The following is a 22,088-nucleotide window of genomic DNA, read 5'->3' on the forward strand; positions in this document are numbered from 1 at the left end:
CTGGCGCTCACGGGGAGGGTTGGTAAGTTCTGAAAAGCCCCCGCGAGGGGGCCAGGGAGGCCGATCCTCCTCGTCCCCATATCCCCAGTGACCTGCAGCCGCGGCCCCGGCGGCAGGCCGCCTGAGGTGAAGGTCGCTGCGCGTGGAGAAAGCAGGCGGCCCACGGTTTCGGACTCGCAGGGAGGTCCGGAGTGGGCGGAGCCTCCCTTCTGACGCCCCGCCTTTCCCCCGAGGGGCGGGCCTTCCGCCCCCGGCCGCGGCGCAATGCGGAAGAGAGGCCTGCTGGAGCGGAAGTGACGCTTCCGGCGGCTGTGGCGGCGGCGGCTGCGGGAGAAGGAGGAGGAGGAGCCGGAGAAAGAGGTGAGCGAGCCGGCGGGGGGCGGGGAGCGGCCGCGGCCAGACCCACCGGCAGCCGGGCGTGCGGGCGGACGCTTCCTGGTCAGCCTCCCCCGCCGCAGCCCGGGCGGGAACGGTGAGGGGCGACCGCGGGCAGCCCAGGCTCGGGAGGGCGGGCGAGGTTGTGAGCAGACTACAGGTTGTGCGGGGCGCTGCGTCGGGCCGGGGGCTGTGGTGACAGCGGCTGTCAGCCAGCCCGCGGGAGAGGAACCAAGTCGGTCTGGGCGCCGGGTCGTCTCTGCTGGCGCATAAAGGGATCGGGCGGCTCGGCGGCTTCGCCCCCCTGGGACGGAGCTGCTTTCCCGGGCGGTCGTCTGCCCGGGATCCCCGAGGATCCCCGGTCGGGTCCGTGTCCCGAGTCGTGACTCTTCCCGGGTGGCCATTCATATTTACGGGCTTCCGCCTGCTGTCTCCCCAGCCGGCGGTGGCCTGCGGCCGGGCGGGAGGTGGCGGTAACCTGTGCCGCTTCCCTTGCCCTTCGCTGCCGCCCCCGGGAGAGCCAGTCGTGTCGTGTCGGATAATCCTTTCCCTCCTCCTGCCCCCTAAGGAGCTTTGAACCGGCCTCTTTAACCTTCCCTCCCACCTCCTCTCCTTCCCCCGCAAAGGGACGGCTTGAAGTTCCCGAATCGGTTCCCTTTCAACGTAGTGACAAATCCTGAAGCAGGAAGCTGATAAACAACTCCGAACGAAATACGCTCAAAATCTTTCCTTTTGGTAAACACAAAGTAAACGGAAACTCATCTTAACCAAACCGTTCGTGGACATAGAGTGTAATTAAGCCTTGTGTTGTTGCCTTGCCGTGAGAATTGGTAGCTTTTCCTCTGGCTTTTTGGTAAAATTAAGTGACGGCTTATCTTTTGGAATAAACCATTCGCTCCCTTGAGCTCCGTTTGTTTTGTTTTTTTTTTTTTCCCCCCCCCCCCCCCCCCCATCAAAACCTGGCAGGGAGGGACTTCTGGATGCCTTGCAGTCCTTGCTGCAGAAGGAAACGTTAGCTTCATTTGCTTTGCTTGGTTTTCACAGGGCTGCCTCTGAAGAAAGGAGAATGGCGTTCAGCAAAGGATTTCGGATCTATCACAAACTGGATCCTCCACCTTTCAGTGTCATCGTGGAAACCAGGCATAAGGAAGAATGTCTCATGTTCGAGTCTGGGGCCGTAGCTGTGCTTTGTAAGTCGTCTGTTATTAGCCCAGCTGATCAGTATGCCTCTGTTTTGATTTGAAATTATTCAGATTCAACCATTTTTTTAGAGATGACCCTGACAGCCCCTTCGCTGTATTTGGTGGAGCGGAGTATGCCCTTATTTTCTTTTCATTAAACCTTATTTTAAACTTTCATTTTCTTTTTTTTCCGCCCCCCCCGCCCCCCCTTGCAGGTTTCTATTGGGGGTCGGGGGCGAAGTGCAAGTTTGGGCACAGGTTTTTGCTTCCTTGGATTCTTTGCCTCCTCCTAAAAGTAAATCTTTCTTTCCAAAGAAATATTGTCACAGTTCGTATCACATCACATCACCCTGTATAGGCTTGCTTGACATTTTTACTGTAATGAGCAGGATTTCTTTTCTTTTTTTTTTTTTTTGGGGGGGGGGGGGGGAGAGGGGCAGAGGATCCAAAGCAGCCTCTGAGCTGACAGGCTGACAGCAGTGAGCCCTATGGGGGGCTTGAACTCAGGGACCACGAGATCGTGACTTGAGCTGAAGTCCCACACTTAACCGACTGAGCCACCCAGGTGCCCCTGTAATGAACAACAGGATTTCTTGTATATCAGTTATAGTAATGAATTCCAAGAGTATTTATCTAATGTTTTTGGAGTATCTTTGGTGAGGCCCTTATGTTTTTATTGAGAGAATTGTAAACTTCTAGAATTTCATGTGAGATAATGTGATTGATTTCATGTTATTTTAAAAAATTATTTTGATAAAGAAAAGGACTACTGCCCCACAAGAAAAATAGTAGATTAGTGTGGTCTGGGTTATTTTCTGGGCAAATGGATGAAATTAAAAATAAAAAGACTAATTTGAATATTAATTTTCTTTCTTAATCTGAGATTTTGGCGGAGAACTCCAGGTTGGGGTTACTAGAAATGTGATTCTGTTTTTAAAGTCCTTCTAGTGGTAACTACTTGTTTCTTTGTCATATTTTTGCTTTGTTAGCATTAGTTTAGCTACTGGTCATATTTTTATAAATTAAAAATAGCGTTTGAAAGTCATGCTTAAAAAAAAAGTCCCTAAATATTTTAAACTTTGAAACTTTCTTCAGATTCAGTAAGTGAGCAGCATACATAAGACCCTGCATTTTGCATACAGAGTATTAACCTGTTAAAATGTTAACCTGATCTTAAAACTCTAAAGTAGTAAATTTTATCTTGATTAGAAGAAAGGGTAGTAACATAAAGAAAAGGCTGAGTGGGGCGCCTGGGTGGCTCAGTCGGTTAAGCGTTCGAATTCAACTCAGGTCACGATCTCGCGGTCCGGGAGTTCGAGCCCCGCGTCGGGCTTTGGGCTGACAGCTCAGAGCCTGGAGCCTGCTTCCGAGTCTGTGTCTCCCTCTGTCTCTGCCCCTCCCCCCTTCATGCTCTGTCTCTCTCTGTCTCAAAAATAAATAAACGTTAAAAAAAAAAAAAAAAAAAAAAAAGAAAAGGCTGAGCAAAGTATAATGTATGAGAAGTGTATATATTTTTGGTACATATAGTAACATGGTTTGAGTGAGCAGGATAGAGCTATTTGCGTTCTAAGAAAACAAGTCTTAAGATGGGTTATACTTAGTATGGACTTAATTCCTTCTAACTGTTTTTTATATTTAAATAAACTGATATATAACTTGCTATAGTATTAATTGGCATAGCCTTTTTTTTCAGACGACAAATATAGTTCTTTATACTGATGAATTCTTAATTTAAAATATCTGGGGGAAAATGGTTTGGTTTCGTCTTGAACTATTTCTCAACTGTTTGTATGTGGTGGTTTTTTTGGTGATGTCACCTGATTTTCTAATTTGTCTAAATTTACTTATTTTTTATTTTTTAAAAATGTTTATTTATGGGACACCAAGGTGGCTCAGTCGGGTAAGCATCCGACTTTGGCTCAGGTCATGATCTCAGGGTTCGTGAGTTCGAGCTCCGCCTCAGGCTCTGTGCTGACAGCTTGGAACCTGGAGCCTGTTTCAGATTCTGTGTCTCCCTCTCTCTGCCCCTTCCCTGCTCACGCTCTATCTCTCTCTCTCTCAAAACTAAATAAACATTAAAAAAATGTATGTTTATTTAGTTTTGAGAGATAGAGTGTGAGCAGGGGAGGGGCGGGGTGAGAGAGAGAGACAGAGAGAGAGAGGGAGAAAGAGAGAATTCTAAGGAGGCTCCCTGTCAGCACAGCCCCACATGGGGCTCGAACTCACAAACTGTGAGATCATGACCCGAGCCAAAATCAACAGTCAGGTATTAACCAACTGAGCCACTTAGGCGCCCCTAATTTGTCTAAAATTTAAATGTTTCTTCAGTTGTGGTTACTGGTGATAATAGGGAGTTGCATTTTCAGCTACACAGGATGCACTACCCATAGTTACTAGGATTATCGCTTTTATTCTCAGGTAGGAAACCAAAGGATAATCATTCATCCAAACCTCCAGCAGCTTTTATGCCAAATAATGGTTAAGAAAAAGCAAACTTCCTAAACCGTGCATTTTAGCATTAACATTTTAAGGAAAAGAATATTAAGAATATTGTCTTGGGGCGCCTGGGTGGCTCAGTCGGTTAAGCGTCTGACTTCGGCTCAGGTCATGATCTCACAGCTCGTGAGTTCGAGCCCCGCGTCGGGCTCTGTGCTGACAGCTCAGAGCCTGGAGCCTGCTTCGGATCCTGGGTCTTTTAGAAGAATCTTCTAAAATCACGTTCGGTATTAAACCAAAGTGTAACCCCATTTTTCAAGAAGATTAGGTTTAAGTCCTCAACCTGTCCTTCAAGGCCTTCCATAGCTTGGCCCCACCCTGTGTGTCCAGCATGGGTGTGGATCTCGTTTCGGGGGAGACTCTTCTGGTTCCACAGTGCCTTCCCAAAGTACTGTGCTTGTTCCACCCTTCATCATGCTGTTCCTGCTACACCCTCTTCCCTAGAATGCTCGTCTCCACCTTTGCACTCGAAGCCTGTCATTCTCGCTCCAGTCTTCCTTCCTGAGAATCTGCGCCACCCGCCCACTCCATCTCGTTCTTGTCTCTTCCTTTTCGTCATTTCTCTAGAACTCAGTCCGTATCACGGGATAAACCCTTTTTATGCACTGGTTTGTGGTTCTCCACATGCTTGTATGCAGGTGCTCTTTCTAAAAGCAGGTGGTAAAAGTGACCCTTGCGGGCCTCCGTCATGTACCAAAAGTTTATGATTTCTACAGGCTCTAGTTGTCCTGGCTTTAAAGAGTAAAGTTTAAAAATGTAGACATCTTAGGCAGTACATATCATTGAGGATTGACAGTCACTTCGTTGTCTTGGCTTATGCCAGAAATGCCATGAGATACCCAACATGAAACCTTCCATTTCATATTATTAGCGCAGATCAAAAAATAAGGTGCCAGTGAAAACACAGTAAAAACAGTTTCAGATCATGGATCTTTGTAGGGCCTGAGTGTCCACCAATCCAGCCTCAGGACTCTGTCTTTATGTTGCTAGGCTTTAAAACGTAAATCAGTCATGATGCTGTGACTTAATCGGTGAACCAGTGGTTTTCAGCCCTGTTTGCATATTGTAATCACCTGGCGAGGGGTCATAAATACTGGTTCCCTGGGCTCCAGCCCCCTAGAGATTCTGACGTGATCAGGTTGGGATGATTATTCTGAGCATAGTTTACGTAGGCTTTAGAGTCATAGTTTATATTTCTGTGCTAGATTATGGGATAACTTTTTAGCTTGCACATTTTATCCGAAGTAACCAGGTGGCCAGAATGTTAATGCTATTATTTCCTATTGATATCAATATTATAATAACTAGTTGTATAATGTAAATATACTTATATATATTAAGAAGTAGTTTTCTTGAAACGTTCAGCCTGAACCGTAGTGCTAATGCTCCCATAGCCCTTTTAATTATGTGGAACTTCCGTGTCTGGATACTCTACTCTGTAAGGGAAAAACCCATGTCTTGGTAATCTTTGTATCCCTACTGCTTGGCACAGTGTTCCACTCACAGTTACAGAATAAGTGGCTAAAGTAGTGCCGTGGGGGGTGGGCCGGGGTGAGGAGGAGATTAACCTAAGCTAGCTTGCAAAGTTCACAAAAGTTTGAAAGTATGGTACCTTTTTTCTCTAAAATTGATTTTTTTTTTTTATCTTTTAAAGAATTGGTGTTTGACTGAACTGCTGATATGAAAGACATATAGAAGTTATCAGTCCAGAAAGCTGCTTAATTAAGCTAAAATTTGATGTCTGAGGGGCAGTGGTTGAGTGTAGGCAGTAGATTCTCCGTGACTAGTATACTGTGTCTGGACCAGTGTGAGCAGCAAGTCATAACACATTTTTCCTCGGGAATTAATTCAACAAGAGGTTAAAGAGGGATATCTACCAGTTTTGTGTCAGGTTCCGTTTCCCTCTTCTGTCCAGTTACACAGCAGGACTGCCGCACATCACCGGTCTGACTGCTAACATGCTGTGCTCTGAATTCACGAACTATCTCGTTGTTTTTCAACCCATCTCGTGCTTCAGCAGAGGGTAAATACTTTACGGTCATAATTGTGTCCTAAGAAAGAAATGCAGAGGAGGTCAGCACACGGGAAATGAAGGATGATTTCTAGAAACAGAAGTTCTGGATCACCTGTTTAGAAGATGGGATGTAAGGTGGTGAGATAAATTCCTAACTCTTAATATTAGAGCTGTTGCTCTTTCAGTATATGCCAGTATAGAAGGAAGGATTCATTGCTTTTATCTGCCTGCTGGTAAGATGATTTTCAGGCTTTCCAAGTCCTTTTGAATCCTGATGGACTCAAATCACGTGCTTCCTAGACAGCAGGGCTGTATCCCTCCATGCTGGACCTGGTTTTACCCCAGCTTGTCCATCTGAGTTTCTTCATTTACCTACTTTTTTTTCTTTTATCACGGAACTATGAACCATAAAACTATAGGACAATATTCTGGAAATCTTTGTCACTGAATGTGGATTACACTGCCTTTTCTGTAAAACTGCGCGCTCTAAAGGAGCGATTATAATGAAATAATAGTTGCCATTTACTGGAAGCTTCCTCTCCCAGTCACAACATCAAGCCAGAGGTTCCTACACTTTATTGTTTTGTGGTGTCTCATTAAGTTTTTCACAGCACCCCTAGGCCACTGTTCTGCTTATTAAATAATTAGGTCCAAATGTTAAATAGTTCTGTCCTAAGAACTCTGGTACCTATTTGAAAAATAATGCAAGTAAATTGGAAATAATTTCTTTCCTTCCTAAATAACCAGTTATTTACTAATGGGATATGTATGTGCCTGTTGAGCATTGAACAGCTTTTCACATCTCAGACTCAGATTGGGCAGCTCCACCCCCATTTCCGTTCTGCTTCTGCCGTACTTGCTTTTTATCGGCAGCAACTACCGAAAACCCAGCCTTACAGAGATAGGACATTATCAAAGGAAGTACGTACTCCACTGTTAATACTCTGAACTACCTCAAGCTAATAGTTTGGGCAGTGCAACAGCTGTTGAGGATCTCTGTGTTTCTTTCGATTTAAAATATCCTGCAGCTCTTACAGGAGTCTGTTGAAGCGTCCTAGAGCATGTCAGCATACGGTTTAGGAGATGTGGTGTTAGACATCCTTTATTTCATTTCATTCCGTGGCTTGTGCTTTTATCTCCCATTTCACGGATGTGGAAACTGAGGCTTGGAGAGGTAAAATAACTGGTCCAACGACACAATCTTACCATTTGATTTTTTCACTTTAATTGGTATTTGCGTTGTTGCGAGGGTGGTGGGTAGTATTTTGGGGGTTGGGGGGTGAAGGGCAAAAACAAGGGAGCGCCGGTAGAAGACTTTAAAGTTAAGTGAAATTGATAGCATTATCTAATGAGGGAAGTGTTAAACTTGCTGTGCTTTTGCCCACAAACTATTGATGTATTAGAGAGGAAACTTGATTTAGAGTTAGGTCATTAAAAATATAAAGTTGCTTTGCTGAGCCAAGTTAAATGTTAGGTTTTAAAATTTTGGACGACAAGTGTAGTAGGTGGTGATGACAGGCGGCCTGCATAGTTGTTTTGTTTTTGTTTTGTTTTTTATAATTGCCAAAGGCTGGCTGTCAGCATGATTGCCCTTTAGATAAGTTGCAGTATCTTACCTCTTTTTAAGAAGAATTTAAGTTGAGGGAGGAAGTGACTTTTTATAGTTGACTTCTTCTGCCCAGCATGGTGAAATTTAGACTTGTTACATATCACTTTGTGTCAGGGTTGCAAAAATTTATTTTCTTTTTGTAAGTAATTTTGGGAATGTTCCTATTTGATAGAAGAGAAAGTAAATAGCAACTTAAATATCTATGCTTCAAACAAACAAACAAAACCTCACTTTAACCTAACTTTTCCATCCTGGGCCAGATAATAGGATTACTTGTTAATGTTGGGCCAAACCAGTAGTTACTAAGTGCTTTCCTTTCTCTACCACTTAACTTTGCTGAGAGGAAATAAAAGGCAAAGCACAGTGTCTCCCTCGTTGAACAGTAAAACTCCATTATGTGATTTTATTATATAATTTCAGGCCCACCAGGTATTCTGACGTCTCATAAAATATAATTAGCCCAAGACTATATCAGGCTTTTCGCTTCTGACCGTGATGGTGTAACAGGAACTGGATTTACCCTCTCACCTTAGGTAACAACAACAAAACGAATAAAAGAAAGAAAGAATTTTCAGACATTGAACAATAGGCGGCATGAGACCCTGGTACTTGAGGGCAGGGAAACAAAGAAGGTGAGCCTGACGATTGCTCTAACTGATCACTCTAGCTTACTGCCTTGAGTGCTTCTGGGCTACAGTAGCAGGGAGATGCACCCCAAGAAAGCCTGGCAGTCTCCCTGATTTGAGGAGACAGAGTAGGGAATTTGTGCAAGCCAAGGCAGTGGGAATTCTCAGGCCTGAGTACCAAACAGGAGGTAGCTACACAGAGTTTCAGAGATGTGCACAGGGTTCCACTTGAGATTTCGGCTGATTTGCAGTGCCGGCGTGTGAGGAAACTACCCAAGGCAGGGAAAGAACCACCAAAAAGGAGCAGGAAGAAAAGTTCCTGGACCTCACACAGGGCTGGGAAGAGTTCAGTTGTGAACAGCCAGAACGGGGAAATATTGTAGTACTCTGGGAATTGGGTTGAATACTCAGAAGGGTATATTGCTTCAGTAGTGGGGCCAGGTAGCCCTAGACTAAAGGCCTCTGTGGTCCTATCCGACAAAGCTTAAAACGAAGACCCAAAGGGATCAGATTGTTTCCTATTTAAATAACTTAATTTCCAAAACCCTTCCCTGTATCCTAGAACAAAGGTTAAGAATACAGGAATTCAAAATATATACCCAGGATTCAACTCTGTAAAATTTACAATGTCTAGCATTCAATTAAAAATTGCCGTACGTGCAGGGGCACCCAGGTGGCTCAGTCAGTTGAGCATCCGACTGGTAGTTCGTGAGTTAGAGTCCTTCGTCGGGCTCTGTGATGACAGCTCAGAGCCTGGAGCCTGCCTCGGTTTCTGTGACTCCCTCGCTATCTGCCCCTCCCCCTGCTCTCACTCTTGCTCTGTCTCTCAAAAATAAAGAAACATTAAAAAAAAATTTTTTAACTAAAAAAATGACCATATATACAAAGAACTAGGAAAACATCCTCATAATGAGGAGAAAAGTCAATCTGTAGAAACAGTTGTTAAAATCAATAAACAAGGACATTATAACAGCTATTATAAATATACTCCATATGTCCAAGAAGCAAAGATAAACATGTTAAGGAGAGACATGAGAAATGTGAAAGGCCCAAATCAAATTTACAGAAATGAAACTAACATTATCTGAAATGAAAAAGAAATACACTGATGGGGATTAATAGATTAGACACTGCATAATAAATGATTGCTGAATTTGAAGACCAAATAATAGAAACTACTTAATATGAAACACAGAAAAGACTAGACTACAGAGCCATCAGTAGGTTGGGGAACAAGTTCATATGGGCAATGTATGTGTATAATTGGAAACCTAGAAAGAAGGAGCTGAAGCAGAAAAATATATGAAGAAATAACAGCTGATAATTTTCCAAATTTGATGAAAAGCATAAATCCACAGATCCCAGAAGCTAAATGAGCCCCAAGCGGAAGAAACATGAAGCCGACTACACCCAAATATATAAACAAATTGCTTAAAACCAGTGGTATAATACAGCTTTTCTTTGCAATCGGTGCCAACATTTTCAACCATTCTGAGGTGGTAAAGTCTGAATTAGTGAAATTTTATCACATATGTTTAAACTGTAATTTTGAAAGAAACAAGGAGTAGGGTTGATTAGTGCATTTGGGTTTAGCCTTGTAATTAGAGGTACAGCTTTAAAGATTGCATATCATACTTATATTGGTAACAGTTTATATCTGCTTGAGTTTTTAAATATTTGTAAATAAGAATTTGGGTGTTATCTTTTTCTACTAAAATGGATTTTGCAAGGGTAAGCCATTGTAGTTCCTCCTGTTATGTCACATAATGCAAGCCATGTGTTCACATTGGAGTACATTTCACAGGCACTAAATTACTCACATTGTGAATAAATTTGGTGTTTGGGGAGAGGGATTAACTCTTCTTGTCAGTTGGACACTCTTAGTTTAGGTTGAAAGATATGCCCTTTAAATTCCTGAATGATTTTGAGATAATCAGTAAAGAAGAGAGAAAACCAAATACTCTTCTTTTTCTTTTTTTCTTTTTTTTTTAATAATTTATTTTTTAATTTACATCCAGGTTAGTTAGCATATAGTACAGCCATGATGCCCCTTACCCATTTAGCCCATCCCCCTCCCACAACTCTTCCAACAACCCTCTGTTTGTTCTCTATATTAGTCTCTTCTGTTTTCTCCCCCTCCCTGTTTTTATATTATTTCTGCTTCCCTTCCCTTATGTTCATCTGTTTTGTCTCTTAAAGTCCTCATATGAGTGAAGTCATATATTTGCCTTTCTCTGACTAATTTCGCTTAGCATAATACCCCCTAGTTCCATCTTTGTAGTTGCAAATGGCAAGATTTCATTCTTTTCGATTGCCGAGTAATACCCCATTGTATATATATTCCACATCTTCTTTATCCATTCATCCATCCATCGATGGACATTTGGACGCTTTCCATACTTGGGCTCTTGTTGACAGTGCTGCTATGAACATTGGGGTGCATGTGCCCGTTCGAAACAGCACACCTATATCCCTTGGATAAATACCTAGTAGTGCAATTGCTGGGCCATAGAGTAGTTCTATTTTTAATTTTTTGAGGAACCTCCATAGTGTTTTCCAGAATGGCTGCACCAGTTGGCATTCCTACCAGCAGTGTAAAAGAGATCCTCTTTTTCCGCATCCTCGCCAACATCTGTTGTTGCCTGAGTTGTTAATGTTAGCCATTCTGACAGGTGTGAGATGATAGCCCATTGTGGTTTTGATTTGTCTTCCCCTGATGATGAGTGATGTTGAGCATTTTTTCATGTGTCTGTTGGCCATCTGGATGTCTTCTTTGGAGAAGTGTCTATTCATGTCTCTTGCCCATTTCTTCCCTGGATTATTTGTTTTTTTGGGTTTTGAGTTTGATAAATTCTTTATAGATTTTGGATACTAACCCTTTATCTGATGTGTCATTTGCAAATATCTCTTCCCATTCTGTCGGTTGCCTTTTTAGTTTTGCTGATTGTTTCCTTCACTATGTAGAAGATTTTTAGCTTGATGAGGTCCCAATAGCTCATTTTTGCTTTTGTTTCCCTTGCCTCCAGAGACGTGTTGTGTAAGAAGTTGTTGTGGCCAAAGTCAAAGAGGTTGTTGCCTGCTTTCTCCTCGAGGATTTTGATGGCTTCCCGTCTTACGTTTAGGTCTTTCATCCATTTTGAGTTTATTTTTGCGTATGGTGTAAGAAAGTGGTCCAGGTTCATTCTTCTGCATGTCACTGTCCAGTTTTTCCAACACCGTTTGCTGAAAGACTGTGTTTTTTCCCACTGGATATTCTTACCTGCTTTGTCAAAGATAAGTTGGCCATACGTTTGTGGGTCCGTTTCTGGGTTCCCTATTCTGTTCCATTGATCTGAGTGTCTGTTTTTATGCCAGTACCATACTGTCTTGATGATTACAGCTTTGTAATACAGCTTGAAGGCTGGGATTGTGATGCCTCCTGCTTTGGTTTTCTTTTTCAAGATTGCTTTGGCTATTCAGGATCTTTTCTGGTTCTCTGCAAATTTTAGGATTGTTTGTTCTAGCTCTGTGAAAAATGCTGGTGTTATTTTGATAGGTTGCTCAATATTTATTTTAAAAACTAAATTTATTCATGCATGTAGAAAAATACATAAATCATAAATGTACAACTTGATGAATTATTACAGAATAAACATATCTATGTTAACACTACCAGGTTGAGCAATCAACATTACTGGCTCTCCAGAAGATTCCCTCACATTCTTCCCCATTATTATCTCTACCATGATTTGCAAAGATAATCACTACCTGACTTCTTACATCATAGATTCACTTTATCTGGTTTTTAACCTAACATAAATGGAATCACTCAATATGTATTCTGTTGGGTCCGACTTCTTTCAATGTTCTGTACAGGAAATCATCCCTGTTGTAGCCTGCGGCAGTTTTCACTACTCTGTAGTATTCCCTGGTGTGAATGTTCCAGTATTCTGTTGACATTTGCTTCTAGTTTTTTCTGTTATGAATGACAGTGGGATAAACATCCTTATCCATGTCTTTTGGTGCACATATGTACACATCTCTGTTGGATGTATTTTTATGAATGGAATTGCTGGGTCACAGAGTATGTTGCTTGGAGCATTTTTACCTCCACTCCTTCTGCAGGTGAGCCTGTTGTAACCGCCGCTCTCCCCCCAACAATTTTCAGTTAGGTCCTCCCGTTGTAGTCTGTCAGAATTCCATCACAGTATTCAGTGTCATTTATGAGTTTGCATTTGTATGATCACATAATGGCTATCTTCCTCATAGAAGGTGTTAGGGCATTGACTTTTTTTCCTGTAGAACTTTGCCAGGGTCCTGGTACATAGTCAGCATTCAGGAAATACTTGTTACGTGAATTAGTGAAAGGTTGTTATCGTCTTGAGATGTTGCCAAGATGGGGATTTGTAGTGTAGACACAACATTAATTTGGATAGTTTAATGTTTTTCAGCTGGAGTTTTAATATTTTAATTATACAAAGAGAACCTTTTCCTTTTAAAATAACTTCTTTTTACTTCTGTCTTATAAAATGGAAAGTGGCTTTTCTGCCAGGTAGTTCTGTGACCTTGGATGAATCAACTAAACTCGAGCTTTTTTCTTCTGAAAATGAGTAGCTTGGTGTGCGGGATCTCCAGGATCCTCTGACTAGAGAGAGGCCCTCTGGTTCTCCACCAGAGTGCTACCTGTATGCAAATGAGCTGACCGCAAACTGCAGTGCATGCAACCACAAGCAAATTGTGATTCTAGAAAGAGCGGACTAACTTGTAATCTTGTTTTCACATTCTTAATGACTTTCCTTATTTTGGTCTTCTGTATCAGCTGAAGAAAGACCGTCTGTTGCCCATCTGGAAGGTTTGAGCCACAGCGGAACGTTAACATTGGGTAGCAGGCCCTTCATTAGGTAGCTTATTTATTTGGTTTGTAGTATTGTCATTATCAGAAGTTAGAGAAATTTACATTTAAATTTAATCTTCAGAGTACCATTTCAGTTTAAAACAAATGACTGTGAAGTTATCCGGTGATCTTAGGTAATAAGTTGATTTGATTTCTTTCTGTTGAGCTGGAGAAGTGATCACTGCACGACAATAATTCTCTGTTGAAGAAGCCCCTGTTTCAAAGAGTTGCAACTCATGAAAATCAAGATACAGGTGTATGATTATGTCTTAATCTGACTTTCGATAGTCTGATCCAATGCTTCATTATGTGCCTGAAATCCTAATGCGAGAAGGGAGGGTGTAATACGAATAATGCTGAATAATGCCAGTTACAACATACGATACAGTGCTACGAGAGTAAGTCACCCTGGCAAAAGAGGGTGCCAAGTAATGTGAGAGAGGACAGTTGGTATGTTAAATTTTGATAGGGAACAATTGGATTTACACCCTTGAGTGTTTTCTGTAGTCTATAAATAGATCATCTCTACAGCTTCTATTTTCATTACTTTCCTGTGGCTTCAGTAGGGAACGTAGGTTAGGCCGCTTTCAGTCCGGAAGGCGTTCAGTGGAAAGAACCTTGAAAGCGAGCCCCGAGGCAAAATAACGAATGAGTTAAGGTGTCTGAGTGGCGTTGTTGCGTATCACTACCTCGTGGCTTAATGTAGGTTTAAATAGTTCTTAACCTCTTCTGTGATGAGCAAAGGCAAGCATATTATTTTCCAAGGCTGTTTTCAACAGAGGAGGATGTTAAAGCTAAGTTATTTAGGATGAACGTGAGGTCAACATTTATGACAGAGTACAGCAATACTTATACCCTTCCCGGGGTCTCCATTCCGGAATTGCCAAGTCTTCTTTTCCAATTTGTTGTAGATTTGTCATTTGATGATCTTATGATGGCCTTCGAGTGGACTACGGGGCCATTCTAAAGACAGTAGGATTTACTGCCTCCTTTCAAGTTATAAAAGTCTAAATGCCCATTGAACTTTTGACTGATCTACCTCTGGTCTAGGGTAGTGGGAGAAAGTACCTCTCAAATTACTTAGAATTCCAGTAGCCTCTGCTGTCACTGACAGCCCAGGGTTATCTTGTTTTTCTCTTCTTTCTGAACTTATCCAGTATGCCAAAGAATGTTATCAGGATAAACTTTTTTTATCATTTTATTTTGGGAAGTATCAACTGTACATCAAAGAAGGGAGAATGGTGTCATTGACTCTCATGTATTTGTCACCCAGCCTCAATGATTATGTCATGGACGCTTGTGTTTATCTGTATCCCTATCCACTATTTCCCCCTCCCCATTTATTTTGAAGTAAATCCTGGATATCATGTCATTTCATCCTTAAATATTTTCATGAGAAAACATGTTTATGATATGTATTTTATTTTGCTTTAAATTCTATTCTGTGACCTTATTCATGAATTCACATATTCACTAGGATTAGAATCAGAGAGGGGTGCCTGGGTGGCTCAGTCGGCTAAGTATCCGACTCCTGGTTTTGGCTCAAGTCATGATCTCATGGTTCGTGAGTTCAAGCCCCTTTTCCACCTCTGCACTGACGGTGCAGAGCCTGCTTGGGATTCTCTCTCTCCCTCTCTCTAAACCCCTCTCCCGCCTTCTCTCTCTCTCTCTCAAAATAAATAAACATTAAAAAAAATTAAAAAATAGGGGCACCTGGGTGTCTCAGTCTGTTAAGCATCAGACTTCAGCTCAGGTCATGATCTCGTGGTTTGTAAGTTCCAGCCCCGCATTGGGCTCGACTGACATATGGATATGTTTAAAAATATAATTATAGATTTATGCCTAAGACAGCTCTGTGTTCCCAGAAAATGATGTTCACATTAGATGGAAAATTAAGAAAAAATTGAAGGCACAAGTGAAAAGTAGTGTCGAATGTGACAGGGAAGAAGAGTTTTTCTCTTTGAGATAAGCTGTTGAGGGAGTTAGGTACTATTGACCCCTGAGGTGTGAATAGCAGTTAACTTCCGGAGTCAGGCTTTGCCTTACTTTACACGTTTGACAGATGAGCTAAAGGGGTGCAGGCCTCCTTACCTGAGCTGAACTTGCTAAAGGCCTTGATGGGTGGCTAAAAATCGGTAACTTGTAAAAAGAAAGGTTCGTTTTCCTAGCATCTTGTTTGCTTAACAACATCAACATGAACAGGAGAGAGAGAGAAAAGAAAACCACAGAGCAGTCTGTTCCGCTCATTGAAAGCACAGTGGACACGTTGAAAGACAGCACTAGCAAGGAGTAACCTGGACTCCTGTTACTAATGTCTCCCCTGAACTTTTCATTTCCTCTCATTCTTTCACTCTGTTTTCCTCGTGGCTCTCCATGCATCCTTAATAAACTCCACTAGGTTAAACCGTGTTTAGAAATCGTAGGGCGTGTGGGTGGCTCAGTCGGTTGGGCGTCCAACTTCAGCTCAGGTCGTGATCTCACCGTTTGTGAGTTCGAGCCTCACGTCGGACTCTGTGCTGACAGCTCAGAGCCTGGAGCTACTTCGGGATACTGTGTCTCCCCTTCTCTCTGCCCCTCTCCCGCTTGCACTCTGTCTCTCTTTCTCTCAAAAATAAATAAACTCAAAAAAAAAAAATTAGAAAAAATAAACCCTGGCTAGAAATCATGGGGTGCCTTGGTGGCTCAGTCGGTTAAGCATCTATGACTCTTGATTTCGGCTCAGGCCATGGTCTCACAGTCTTGAGATAGAGCCCCACGTTGGGCTCTGCACTGGCAGCACAGGACCTGCCTGGGATTCTCTTCCTCCTTGTCTGTCTGTCTATCTGTCTCTCTCAAAATAAAATCAATAAACTTAAAAAGAAAAAGAGATCAGTTAACGATGCCTGTCTTCCCCACCTCCCCACTCCCATCCTCATGCCACCATAAACGTCCAGAGCATTCAGATGCTACTGATGGTAAGGTTAAATGTCTGTCTTTTTATGTATAATTTTAAAACTAACAGAACATTCCCTTTTGTGCTGCAACCTGTCAATTTGTTTTTGTCTCTGAGACGCATACTTAACAGTTGCAGCGTTCGGCATCTCTGGTTAGGTTGGTAATTTGTTGAGATGAAAAGAAACGAGACCATTTCCGTGGCTGAGTATACAAGTGAATGCACTATGAAATAATGAGAAGGAAGATTTACTTCCAGCACGATCGGGGAAAGCTTTAGGAAGGAAGAGGCATTTTAGTGAGGTATTGACGGATGGGGAATGTTTGGAAATGCAAAGATGACTCAGGGGTGTTCCAGACGGAAAGAACACTGTGAACAAAGGGGAAGAGGGAAAAGAGTGTGGAGCACATCAGGAGTCACCCGTTACTCATTTTTTATTCGTTTTGACTGCGGTGTGGGCTGCAAGGGGAGAGCGTCAGGGAAAAGGAAAGACGGGGATGAATGAGTAAACTATTTGTAAATTCCGTGTTTTATCTAAAGATCATAGGCATTATTTGAAAGTAGTACGGCTTTTTTATTTTAAATAATCCCTTCTAGTGGAAGATTCTCAAATTATTTTCTAGAATTAAAAATTAGCAGAGAAATAAGATAATAATTTAAGTCTCTCCCTCTTACCTCATGTATTTCTCTATATTTCATGGGGTTTCATAAAATGAGGGAAAATTTTCCCTGTTAAAAAGTGTATGGTCAGGGGATAACATGGTGCTATAAGAGTTTATCTTAGTGCTGTGTAGAGAGAAAAGCCTCTTAATTTAGGAATATGCATGTGTATTTTATAAGTTTATTTTTAATGGTTGCATTTATTTTTTTTAATCTTGAAACAATGTCAAAAACACAGAAAAGCTGAAGTTCAGCATAAAGAACTTTCTCTTTATTATCGAGAATAAGCTGTTGACATGACATCCCATCACCCACAAATACCATTACTTATTTCCTAGAATAGCTAAGACTTGCTCCTTCGTAACTACACTATAACAAAAAAAAAGTTAACATCGTCCTTCTTTCTAATTCTCAGACTCCATTCAAGTTCACCAGTTGTCCCAACAACGACTCTTAGAGCAAAAGGATCCAGTTCAGATCTGTCATTTTATTGGTTGTCATGCCTCTTCAGTCTCTTTAAATCTGGGAAAGTTCCTCAGTCTTTGATGTGTAGGACCTTAAAACTTCTGAAGACGAAGGCCGGCTGTTGTGCGGACTGGGCCTCACTTTGGGTTTGTCTGATGGTTCCTCTCGCTCAGATTCAGGTCATGTATCTTGGCAGGAATATTACGCATGTGCTGCTGTGTTCTTTTCACCGTACCCTGTCAAGGTGCACACAGTTTTGACTTGTCCCAGTACTGCTGGTGAGCACGCTGCTTATTTGTTTAAGGTGCTCTCTGGCAGACTCCTTTTTCTTGTATAACAAGCGTGCTTTGTGAGTATGTAAACATCACGCCATTACTCATCACACTTTAACTTTAATCTGTTACTCTTGTCATTTGTTTCAATGCTCAAATTGTTCCAGATTTCTCTAGTCGAGGTCCCTTCGAGCTGGCTTTGCATTTTTGTGCCATGTCTCCATTAGTCTTTGAGTACTCCCTTTCTGCACAGAATATGTTCCAGGCTCATCTTGTCCCTGCCCTTGCCCTGGAATCAGCCATTTCTCTAAGGGGTCCTTACAGTGGAAAATGGTATTAGAAAGCAAGATCTCGGTGCTAGGTATGGCCATTGCTGTTGGGGTACTGCTGATCTCAGGCCCTGTTTGGATGGAGCAAAGGAGAATATGCAGTTAACTATGTGTGGGTATTGATGGTTGTATAACACCCATTTATATCCATGTCTGTCTGTCTAGAAAACTATGAGTTCACAGTGGTAACTTCAATTTCAGTCAGCGCCGCCGTGCCCATTCTGGTTTTCTGTCTTCCCATATTGGCACTCTCGTTCTCTGACAGTGAGGACCTTGGCTCCCATTATCCTGACCATCAGCCACTGTCCTGTTGCCGCTGCAGCCTCCGCCACCACGCGGGTGGCCTCCTCAGCCCACAGGGGCTCCAACACCCTGCCCCTGGGTTCCCTCAGGGCACCCTGCCCTCCCTACCCTGCTCAAGCTCATCCTACCATACCAGGCCACTCCCAACACCTCTGGGTGGACACCACCCTCCTCGCCCCACCCAGACTTATCTTATCACAGGCTGTCCTTCCCCTCAAGTGGATGCCCTCTCTCCCTGCCTCTGGCTTCATATCCATGCACAGCGCCTTGTTCATAGTCAGCCTGGGCTCTGACAGCCTACAAAAGACCTCCTTCAATTCTGCCCCAGTCCTCGAAGTATATATGGAAGAAGAGGAAAACATCTACAGTACCTTACATAAAAAATGTTTAGGAAGAAAACACTGTTTTCTCGTAGCAAATTGGAAATGTCTGGAGTTAAAAACACATATGACTTTAAAATTTCATCCACAGATTCATTGAGCATAAAATCTTTGAACTCCTGAGTGCCAGGCACTGAGCTAGGCTGCTGGGGTTTAGTGTAGTGAACTGAACCAAATCCCTCCCCTCATGAAGCTGCGTTCTGTGACTCTGGCTATTTAAGCTTAGACAAGTTAGTAACAAATTGATAACCTCTCTAAGCCTGTTTCCTCATATGTCAAATGGAAATAGTAGTAATTTTGCTCACGGGGCGTTGTGAAAATTGAATAATGCATGCAAAATACCTCTCCCAGTGTTAGATGTCATAGTCATGACAGACAGTATACAGATACCTCGGCTGAAACATCATTCATCACTCTAAAAATTATTTTAAAATTTCATTTAACATTGAGGAGAAAGCAAGAAATTCCTGGGCAGGAAAGTGATATCTACTCTTTCAATTAGTTTTCCTTTCCTTTAGCATACTTATATCTAATAGGCACTTTAGACTAAATTGTATGCGTGTGTGTGTGTGTGTGTGTGTGTGTGTGTGTGTGTCTGTCCTGTTTCCTGAGTCTTAGAATATAATATAAAAGTGTAAATAAGCAGCGTGACGTTTGTTGGAATGTTTGAATGAGATGACAGTTGACAGTTTAATAGTTGGGTCTTCATGGAGCCTGAGCGACATGATATATTCATGTATTTGGAGTATAGTTCATGATAAGATAATTATTCTGCATTATTAGAAGAGGGAACATTTTTTTAAGTTCATTTATTTTTTGAGAGAGAGAGAAAGAGTGCACATGCATGTGGGGGAGGAGCAGGAAGAGAGGGAGAGAGAGAGAGAAAATCTCAAGCAGGCTCTGCACTGTCAGTGTGGAGCCCAGTGCAGGGCTCGAACCCACAAACTGCAAGATCGTGACCTGAGCCAAAGTCAGATGCTTAACCGACTGAGCCACCCATCCCTAGAAGAGAAACATTTTGTTGCATGAGAATGTAGTACATTATAAAATGACTTTTTTTTGTTTGTTTTTAAGGGAAGGCAATGACTTAATGTTAAAAATACATTTTCTTTTCTTTTTTTTCCCTGCCGAGTTTTTTAAAAATTTAAATCCAAGTTAGTTAACATATAGTGTAATAATGATTTAAGGAATAGACTTCAGTGATTCATCACTTACATATAATACCCAGTGCTGATCCCAACAAGTGCCCTCCTTAATGCCAATAGCCCGTTTAGCCCATCCCCCACCCACCATCCCACCAACAACCCTCAGTTTGTTCTCTGTATTTAAGAATCTCTTACGGTTTGTTTCCCTCTCTGTTTTTATCTTACCTTTGCTTCCCTTCCCCTGTGTTCATCTGTCTTGTTTCTTAAATTCCACATATGAGTGAAATCATGTCTTTCTCTGACTGACTTACTTCGCTTAGCGTAATACCCTTTAGTTCCATATACATTGTTGCAAGTGGTAAGGTTTCATTCTTTTTGACCACTGAGTAATATTCTATTGTATATATGTATATGTATATATGTATACATATACGTATATATGTATATGTACGTATGTATATATGTATATACGTATACACACGTATATATATACACACACACATATATACGTGTGTGTGTGTAGATATATGTATATGTGTATATATATATACATACACACACACATACCACATCTTCTTTATCCATTCATCAGTTGATAGACATTTGGGCTCTTTCCATACTTTGGCTAGTGTTGATAGTAGTAAAGAACCTCCATACTATTTTCTAGAGTGGCTGCACCAGTTTGCGTTCCCACTGGCAGTGCAAAAGGGTTCCTCCTTCTCTGCATTCTCTCTAATGCAGCTGAGTTTTTAATTTCAGCCATTGTGACAGGCGTGAGGTGGTATCTCATTGTGATCTTGATTTGTATTTCCCTGATGATGAGTGATGTTGAGCATCTTTTCAAGTGTTGGTTGGCCATCTGTAAGTCTTCTTTGAAAAAGTGTCTATTCATGTCTCTTGCCCATTTCTTCACTAGATTATTTCTTTTTTGGGTGGTGAGTCTGATAAGTTCTTTATAAGTTTTGAATACTAATCCTTTATCTGATACGTCATTTGCAAATATCTCTTCCCATTCCGTCAGTTGCCTTTTAGTTTTGCTGGTTGTTTCCTTCCCCGTGCAGAAGCTTTTTATCTTGATGAGGTCCCAATAGCTCATTTTTGCTTTTGTTTCCCTTACCTCTGGAGACGTGTTGAGTAAGAAGTTGCTGCAGCCAAGGTCAAAGAGGTTGTTGCTTGCTTTCTCCTTGAGGATTTTGATGGCTTCCTGTCTTTGAGGATTTTGATGGCTTCCTGTCTTAACGTTCCTGTCTTTCATCCATTTTGAGTTTATTTTTGTGTATGGTGTAAGAAAGTGGTCCAGGTTCTTTCTTCTGCATGTCGCTGTCCAGTTTTTCCAACACCATTTGCTGAAGAGACTTGTGTTTTTTCCCACTGGATATTCTTACCTGCTTTGCCAAAGATTAGTTGGCCATATGTTTGTGAGTCCATTTCTGGGTTCTCTATTCTGTTCCATTGACCTATGTGTCCGTTTTTGTGCCACTACCATACTGTCTTGATGATTTATAGCTGTCTTTCTAATCTTTCTGGTTGCTGGTGTTTGAACCCAAATGGTGATTGCTGCTGAGACTGATACGTCTAGTAATATCTGTATTACTATATTTGTGATGGTATTTAAGTATGTAGAGCATTAACCTCTAAATCTCTAATATTTGTCCAGGAAGCCATGCCTTCTGTCATCAGAGATATAACAAGCCTCTCCAACGTTTGCTTTAATGTACACGTGGTGCTCTTAATGAGGCACTATTGAGGGGCAGGCAATCTTGATTTACTTTACAAAATAAAATTAAAATTAATGCTCTGACATTTTGTATTTGTGTGGCTTGTCATTTAATGTTAGGAGTAACTGTTATATAAACCTGTGGTATAACAGTAAGAAGAAGAACTCTAGGAATGCTGAAATGCAAACCCCTGTAACTACTATTAATGGCTTGGTGAAATTTTACCCACTCCCTAATTTCATACGGGGTACTTTGATAAAGGTAAAGGCCCACACTTAACAATGAGCATATTAGAAAACTGTGACAGGATCAGCTAATTGAGTGATTGAGCAGTTAATTTAGTTTTAGCCTGTGTGGCCAGCTAGCAGAAGACAGCTCATTCAGAGGCAGAAGTGGGTTAACTGGAAGAAGGCCTATGAGTAGATGGTCTGAAAAGAGGTAAAGCGGGCAGGGAAGAGGAGATAGTCTGTAGAGCCCTAGAGGAGAGCTCAGGGCAGAAGAGAAGCTCTTGAATACAAAGCACTAGGAGTATTAGGCAAGGCAGTAGGCTGAGAAGACAGCCCTTTCGTTGGCAGTGAAGGTTGAGGGGAAATGGGAAGGCCATAGGATGTAATAACGTGCTTTTCTAATGTGGAACACATGCTATTGCCAAAATGTTCTATAATTCTACATCGAAGACGAATGAGGAAAGGAAAAAGAGGATAGATAGG

General features: G+C 41.9%; 1 protein-coding gene across 3 annotated transcripts in view; it reads left to right on the top strand.

Annotated features, from left to right (window-relative positions):
- The first annotated feature begins 262 nt into the window (after nucleotides 1–262).
- Nucleotides 263–22,088, top strand: part of SYNJ1 (synaptojanin 1) — an 89,907-nt gene continuing 68,081 nt past the window's right edge. For 2 of the 3 annotated variants that reach the window (XM_049627916.1, XM_049627918.1), the window contains exons 1-2: nucleotides 368–472; nucleotides 1,420–1,565. In XM_049627916.1, the coding sequence (XP_049483873.1) occupies nucleotides 1,442–1,565 (124 nt within the window). In that variant the 5' untranslated portion in view covers nucleotides 368–472; nucleotides 1,420–1,441. The other variant, XM_049627917.1, reaches the window with a different exon arrangement.

This window comes from Panthera uncia, chromosome C2 (assembly GCF_023721935.1).
Source record: "Panthera uncia isolate 11264 chromosome C2, Puncia_PCG_1.0, whole genome shotgun sequence".
Classification (NCBI taxonomy): domain Eukaryota; kingdom Metazoa; phylum Chordata; class Mammalia; order Carnivora; family Felidae; genus Panthera; species Panthera uncia.